This window comes from Chinchilla lanigera, unplaced genomic scaffold (assembly GCF_000276665.1).
Source record: "Chinchilla lanigera isolate Chin_1 unplaced genomic scaffold, ChiLan1.0 scaffold00179, whole genome shotgun sequence".
Lineage (NCBI taxonomy): Eukaryota > Metazoa > Chordata > Mammalia > Rodentia > Chinchillidae > Chinchilla > Chinchilla lanigera.
This window is the reverse complement of record NW_004955580.1, coordinates 987,946-996,148: the sequence shown is the minus strand read 5'-3', so window position 1 is coordinate 996,148 and position 8,203 is coordinate 987,946. Positions and strand designations below refer to the sequence as shown.

Here is an 8,203-nt window from a genome sequence, read left to right as displayed (position 1 = left end):
ATGATAAAAGTCAAAAATACATAAAAATTCTATAGCTATCTCAACTCCACATAGTGACCTTTTCTTCTCCTTCCTCTTTTTTTTTTTTTTTTGGTCTTTTTGAGACAGGGTCTCACTGTGCAGTTCAGGCTGGCCTTGAGCTCACTTTGTAGCACAGGCTGGTCTCGAACTCACAACCATCCTCCTGCCTCAGCCTCCCCAGTGCTGGGGCTACAGGAGTGCGCCACCATGCCGGGCTTCCTCTTGTTGTTTTCTTGTTTTCTTCTTTCCTCCTCCTACTCCTACTCCTCCCTCCTCCCCCTCCCTCTCCCTTCCTCCTCCTCCTCCTCTCAGTGCCTTTACACTGAGCTAAATCCCCAACCCTTTACAAAATTTTTATTGGCCAGGTGTGGTGTCACATACCTGTAATCCCAGCACTCAGGAGGTTGAGGCAGGAGAATTGCCCTGAGTTCAAGGCCAGCCTGAACCCTGGCTCAAAAAAACCCTGGTCTCAAACTTGCAACGATCCTCCTGCCTCAGCCTCCCAAGTGCTGGGATTACAGGAGTGTGCCACCATACCCAGCAGAAATTTTTTTTTTTATTACTCACTAAATTGCCTGGGCTGGTCTCAAACTTGTGATCCTCCTGCCTCAGCCTCTCAATGTGCTGGCACTACAGGCATGCACCAGACCACCCTGCTAGGTGACCATCTGAACTGGTTTCTGTTTCAACCTTCTTTTTCCAGTAAACATGTGGGCTTGCAGGTATGTGTCCTTTATACTCTTTTTATCACCACATAACAACACGTTCTAGAAATTTTACTTTTTTTCCCTGTGGTGCTAGGGACTGAACCCAGAGCCTTTGCACTGAGCTACATCCTCAGGCCTTTTTATTTTTTACTCTGAGACAGGGTCTTACTCATTTGCCCAGGCTGGGTGATCCTCTGCTTCAGCTTTCCAGAGTGCTGGGACCACTACCTCTGCCCAGCCTCACTGGGTTCCTTACTAGATTTTCGTTCCTTGTTATTGCTGCATAGGGCTACTATGTGAACATGTGATAGTTTATTTTTCCATCTGTTATGGTTTGTGTCTGGATGTCCCCCAAAGCCTCATGCAGTCATGGGGTGGGCTTGTAGAGTGTATGATTAATCCATGGTCCAATGCTGGGATTATGGGTGTGAGTGCTACGCCCGCCCTTGGGCAATAGGTTGGGTATACTATAAGGGAGGGAAAGAGGCTGCTTGCTGCACCTCCCTTTCCTTCTTGCTGCTTTTGCTGTCTTCCTCGGCCGTGGACTGTTGCCCTCTGGCAGGTGCCACCCTGCCTTGGAGCCAGCCGAGTCCGGACTGAAACCTCCACAAACTGTGAGTTAAATAAACCTTTCCTTCCTTAATTTGCGTGTTGGGTATTTTGTCTCAGCATCGAGAGAAAAGTAACCAGAGCACCATCTCTTCAGGCTGGACATGTACACTGCATCCAGTAGTTTTTAGCGCACTTGCTACGTAACCTGGAGTTTCACTGCTTCATCTTGCAAGGCGGAGCCTCTTACAGGCAGGATTGCTGGTTCTGAGCCGGCAGGCACTTCTATCTACTTCCGCGCTGTTTCACTGCACCTACCACACACACGACACGGCCCCAAGCACTGGGGACAAACAGAGAAGGTGCCAGAGACAAGATCAACAATAAGGAGGCGAGTGGAGCAAGCACATCACCCCAGAGGGGCAGAAGTGCCATGCAGCACTCCGAGAAGGGGAGCAGAGCGCGGGGTGGCAGCGGGGACACAGAGCCGGCGTTTGGCCTCCAGTGCAACTGGCAAACATCTCGGGATTTTACTGGGACATACGTGAACTATAACGAACACCTTCACCCGAGATTCCTTCTGAAAACCTGAGAAAAGAGGAAACTGAAAGCACCCCGAAGCCGGCCCCCAGAGACCCTGAGTATCCCTGCGCTGGCGGACGGTTGTAGGGTCCCTGTGTCGGTACTTGAGTGACTATGGTTCTGCACACTGCTTTTTCACAGATTTTCACCTGCTCCCACTGCCAGCTCTTTGATGTCCCTGTCACTCTCACCTCTCTGATAGCAAATTTGCCTCCACACAACTCCCTCTGAAGAGCTCCTTCTAAACTGCAAAGTGGATCTGTTCGCTGTCCCTGAAAGCCCCGGGCTGACCAGTGCGGGCTGACACACATGCTGCCCTCCTTTCCTGTGGGCCGCATCGCGAAGCCCAGGCCTGGGGAACGTACGCAGAGGGCGCTCGGCTTCTTCGGGGTGGTGGAGGCGGCACGTCAGACGGGTACGCTCATTGGCCAGGCAGCCAGGGCGGTCTCCGGGGTCGCCTGGCAGGGCAAAGCGTGTGGAAGCAGGTGCCCTGGCCCAGGACAGCAGGGTCTGCTCGCGGGCCCAGAGCACGCGTCCTGCGGGAATGCCCTGAAGTCGCCTTGTGTGTGAAGGGACAGCTACTGCAGAACCTCTGTCCCTCTGTGGCTGACCGGGCCGACAAGGTCCCAGCAGAGCCGTCATGGCGGGCAGCGACCACTAACCGGACGCTTCTCCCCAAACCCGCCTGGCTGCGCATGCCCACGCGGCATGGGCTCCGCGCTGGGCGGGGCGGAGCCTCGGGAGCCTAAATCGCCCAATAGCCGGCGAGCGGGGCGAGCTGAAGGCGGAGCCACAGGCGGACATGCAGGCGGCGGGCGCCGGCACGCTGGACGCTGCGGCCAGTGGCGCTAACTGTGCAGCTCGTGCTTCAGAAGACCTGGGTCTGGACCAAGACCCCGCGCCCGATGCCAGCGGCCTCGAGAGCCGACCACACATACTGTATCCTACGCGAGGGGACGCGGGGGTCCGACTGGGCTGCCTGGGGCTGGGTGGAAGCGCACGGGGGCGGGGGCGCGGCTGGGAGTGAGTGGCTGGGGTGGCCTGGGGACTGTGGGCACCCCTAGAAAGATTGGCGAGTCAGGCCCACCCCGGAGGGGCGAGGGTGGCCTCAGAGAATGGCGGAGGCCTGGAATGCAGCGGAGGAGGAGCCTTTACTGCAGCCACCAGTGCTCTCAGCATACCATTCCCGACGCCTTTGGACGCACGAATCGCCCTGGGCTCCCTGGCTCCAGATGCTGAACCGCACCCGGAAGTGATTGGGAAGGAGCTGACAGCGAGTGGCAGCACCTTGGACGTGTAAGTGCGATGGAGGGCTGGCATCTGGCACAGCGGCGCAGGCCTGTAATCCTAGCAATTTGGGAGGCTGAGGCAGGAGGATCGCGAGTTGGAGGGCAACCTCAGCATTTCAGCCAGCCTCTCTTTAAAATAGAAAGGGAAAAGTAAAGGGCTGTGTGTGCAGTTTGCCGGTAGAACACTTGCCTAGCTTGCCTGAATCCCCCTGAGCGCAAGGGGAAAATCAGAAGGGTCTGGCCAGGGGTGATGTGGCTGGGCCAGCCCCAGCCAGGGTGTCACACCGGACACAGAGATGTAGGTGAGGTTCTGAGGTAGTCTCTTCTGGGGTGCCCTGTGCCAGGCAGCCCAGAACTGGGTGGCGAAGGAAGGTAACAGCTTCCCGCTTACGACTTGGCCTTCTTTTCCCTTGCCTTCAGCCGCTGGACAGCCCAGGACATGCGCCTACTCCGGGTTTCTGTCCTCAGCTTCCTCGAGCAGCTGTCCCTGGTGGTGCAGACCATGCAGCGCTTCGGGCCCCCAGTGTCCCACTGAGCCTGATGTGGCCCAGGTGGAGTGTGACGAAAGGACTGTGATTGCGGATGGGTAGATTACTGATGGTCGGCCTATGATCCCCAGCCGTGCTGAGTGCACGTGGTGTGGGGTGTGAAGGCTCGCCCCAGGATGGTTCCCATCAGCTGAGAGGCAGACGTGGAAAGGGATGATGAATTTCTCCTGTTGGTCTGAGTTACGGGCTTGGTTTGAATAAAAGGTGATTGAGATGAGTGATGGGGCTGCAGTCCCAGAGGCTGTGGGCCCCCTGGTCCCAGACTTTTGCCTCTCCTGTTTTTCTTACCTCTTTTACCATTTCATCCACGGGCACCTCGTTCTCGGGACCTGTTACTGGGGTTAATGCCAACATATAGTGCCAGGAACAGGGACTCAAGTGCAAAAGTACAACTTGAGTACCAAAGTAAGTCTTCGAGACTAGGGTAAAGACCTGAGTACGAAAGTAAGTCTACGAGACGAGGGTATGACAATAAGTCTTCAAGACTAGGAAAGGAAATTAAGTCAGTGCTCGACGGACTGGAGGAGAATCGGCGGTCAGGTAAGCCCGGTCTCCGGGATTGTTCATCAGGGTTATGGGAAATTTTCTGTTTCAGAAAAAAATACGAAACAAAACGAGATTTCACAGGAGATAGGAAATGAGGATCTGGCACAACCCTCAGCCCCTATATATGATAAGTTTAACCCTTTTAGAGACCCACCTCAGTTAACTGTCCAAAGACCATTACGTATGACTACACTTACGAAGGCTTTTGCTGAAGCCAGACAGGAAGGAGATTTGGATGCTTGTAAGGCTTTTGCTGTGTACCCAGTTACAGTTACTCGACTACCAGGAGATCAGGAAAACCCCAAGAGTATGTTCACTATAATCATGCTCCATTATCCTTTAAAACTATAAAAGAGTTGAAGCAGTCTTGTGTTTCATATGGAGTGAATTCTTATACTTATGGGTTGATTTCGTGGCTGGCTCAGTCTGACCGTTTAATTCCGCGGGATTGGGAGAGGATTGGACATACAGTTCTCAATTCCACTGAATTCCTCCAGTTTAGAACACAGTGGAGAGATGAAGCAGAGTTAATGGCCCCTTGTAATGCCCATAATAACCCGCCAGTTCCTATTTCTGTGGACCAACTCGTGGGCTCTGGCAGTTGGTTTGGGATTGATCAGCAAATAGAATATAACGATGATGTAATCATTCAAACTAAAATGTGTTGTCTTCAAGCATGGGAAAAGATTACTGCTCCTGGCCAGACTGATCCCTCCGTGACTCAGGTTACTCAAGGTGCTAATGAGCCCTACCTAGAGTTTATAGCTAGACTAAGAGAAATACTCCAGAAAATGGTGTTGCAACCTGCCTTAAGAGAACTATTATTGAAAATGTTATCCTATGACAATGCCAACTCAGAGTCAAAAAAGTCTTAAGACCTTTAAAATCTCAGGATGTTACTTTGGATGAATATATAAAAGGTTGTCGGGATATCGGATCAGAAACCTTTAAAGCAGGATTGCTTGCCCTTGTACTCAAAGGAGTGTTAAATGTTTTGAATGCGGTAAAACAGGGCATGCGAAAAAGGAATGTGGACCAGCAAGACAAAGAACGGACCACTGGATAAAACGAGAGGTTAACATTTCAGAAGATTCTTTGCCTATTAAGGTTTGTCCTAGGTGTCAAAAAGGATGACACTGGGCTAGTCAGTGTTGACCAAAATATCACACAAATGGGACTCCTCTGATACCGGCGGAAAACTCCAGCTCAGGCCCAGCCGGGGGCCCAAGGACGAACAACACGGGAAGCTACCAAGCTTTTCTAGCCAGCAGCAGTGACAACCATGCCCAAGCAGAGTCAGTGATCTCTTTGCCGCTGGGTGCTGAGCCAGGCGAGGGGCCCCTGCGCTTCAGGCAAAAACATGGCTATTATCCCTGCAAAAACCACAACATTCACTGGGAGAGTGCATACATATGGTGCGTCCAGGGTATGAACAAGGTTTACTTTAAACAGTTTGGCAGAACATGTCAGAAACCTGACAACCCTTACCAAATGGAAGATGTCACCTGTCACAGTTGTGAAATAACTAGATGTTCCCGCTCAGTTAGACTTCGCCGCGTGGGCCCCACACACTCTGACGGTCAAGCCTGGTGTGAGAGATGCAGGGGCAGGTGCTGTCCTGTGCCGGCGCTGGTGCTTGGCATCCAGACGGAAACAATATCCGATGGCCAGAACAAAAGCGATGGCCAGCACGCACACAGGCCGGGCACGTCCGCTGTGGCTGCAGAGGCAGTAACCACAGAGCCGCTTGGGGGGGCGCGCAGGCAGTGGGGCCCCCTCCTGAAAGTAAAGCGGGACTGTTGGGCCCTGCCAGCACCTTGCTGGACCCCAGGGGATAAAAGGGAAGATCAGCGCAGCTCTGCCCAAGGCCACGACTGGGGCGCCGCCTCCTCGGCAGCCACGCCCTCCCGCCTCGCTGCTCCAGGTCGCTTCTATTCCCCTGCCCGCTGCTGCTCTGGTCCAGGGACTGCAGGACACACTGGGGCGCCAGATAGAACGGGGAACAAAGAAGCCAAGGCCCAGGGCGGAGATGGAGGAGGCCGCCCAGGGAGTAGCTGGCAAAAGACTGAAGTTAGATGGGCACGAAGAGGGCGGCAAGGACGGGGCTGAGGAGCTGGGGGACACGCAGGGGACCTCCGTCAAAAAGCCAAGGAGACAGTTGCAGAGGCTGCAAGGCAGCACAGGCCTGGGGCATGAACAGCTCCAGACAGCCAGGGGACTGCCGGTGGTGGCGAGCCAGTGCCCAGGGCCCGGGGAGGAAGGCCAGGGTCGCCCAACGCCGGCCCAGCTGTGTCGTGGCCGTACCAGCTGGCGCCGCACGTGGCAAGGGTGGCGACAGAGCCCGGAGGGTGACGCACGGGCTGAGTGGCTGGTGACAGAGGCCCAGGTGACCCAGACGCTGGTGGGACCTGGCAGCGATAACAGAGCAGGGAGCGAGGGCCGAGCCCCTCGTGGCCTTTGTGGCAAGCGTCTGTGAGGCAGAGGGGGTGCTCACGGTCACCCCACTGCGGGACACACAAGGCCTGATCCCCGAGCTGTACGGCTTCCTGCAGGACTTCGTGCCCCAGAGCTACCGCTTAGGATTGACGCTTGCTGAGGAGTGAATGTGTGAGTGTCTTATTCTCCTAACACAATGGCTCTAACCAGTAGCAAAGTGGGAGAAGATTCCCTTTTGCACCAGCCTAATCCTGCAATTAGAGCTCATCTTATGGATAGATGCACATTTTATGTTTTAGAGGTAATTAATTTAGATAGCCAAACAATTGTTGACTGACTTTGGTTTGCAGATAGCCCCAGAAAAAATCCAGACCGCCTATCCCATTACTTAGTTAGGTCATATTCTCCAAAAATGACAAATAATTCCCCCAAAAATTGATATTCATAGAGATCAGCTTCTCACCCTTAATGATTTTCAAAAATTATTAGGAGATATTAATTGGTTACGATCTTCTTTAGGTATCCCTACCTATGCTTTGTAACACCCTTCTAATACTCTTAAAGGGAGCCCAGCATTAGACAGCCCTCGCTACCTTACAAAAGAAGCAGAAAAAGAATTAGCCTGGGTAGAACAGCGTATAAATCAAGCTCAATTAACCCATAGAGGTTTGTCTAAACCAGTTATGCTTCTAATTTTTTTGTCATTCCGTTCTCCTATGGCTATATTATGGCAGGAGGAGGCAGTTTTAGAATGGATTTTTCTTCCCCACAAGGAGCAGAAGCGACTTATTACCTATATAGATAAAATAGTCCTAATCGTATTTAAAGTCCGAACTCGTTTTACGACAGTTATCAGGAGAAGACCCTGAATCTATTATTTTTTCCTTAACAAAGCAGCAGATAAATCAGGCATTACCCATGAGTGAACAGTGGTAGATTGGACTTCCTGGTTATATTGGAAAAATAGGCAATCATTTTCCTAGTTCTAAACTTTTACAGTTTCTTAAACGGCATAACTGGATCTTGCCTAGAATTGTGCGCTCTGAACCAATAACTGCAGCAGACACGTACTATACTGATGGTAGCGGTAATGGAAAAGCTGGATATGTAGGAAAGATTTCAAAAGTGTGGCGCACTCCTTTTCTTTCTGCACAACGAGTGGAACTTCAGGCAGTTACCCAACTTTTATTAGATGTCCCAGAATCTATGAATATTGTCACAGACTCTCAATATGCATGGTTCACGGTTAATCATGTAGAAACAGGTACTTTATCAAATGCTACTGAACTTGATCAATTGTTCTGTCAATTGCAGACTAATATCCATAATAGAGATTTTCCTATTTTCGTAACTCATATTCTTTCTCATTCACATCTTCCTGGTGACATGCTTAAATATAATGATGAGGTTGACCTGCTTGTTGCTGTTTCCTCACCAAATTACTTAGCTACTGAATTCCACACTGTAACTCATGTAAATACCAAAGGCTTATGTAAAACATTTCCTCAACTTTCCATTCAACAAG

The 8,203-nt window shown here is 51.8% G+C and overlaps 1 protein-coding gene across 1 annotated transcript; it reads left to right on the top strand.

Annotated features, from left to right (window-relative positions):
- Nucleotides 1-2,531: 2,531 nt before the first annotated feature.
- Nucleotides 2,532-3,959, top strand: Lage3 (L antigen family, member 3). The gene is made up of 3 exons (XM_005414204.2): nt 2,532-2,798; nt 3,027-3,155; nt 3,569-3,959. Exons 1-3 carry the CDS (start codon nt 2,662-2,664, stop codon nt 3,681-3,683), a joined length of 381 nt encoding a protein of 126 aa, XP_005414261.1. The 5' UTR covers nt 2,532-2,661; the 3' UTR covers nt 3,684-3,959.
- Nucleotides 3,960-8,203: the final 4,244 nt, after the last annotated feature.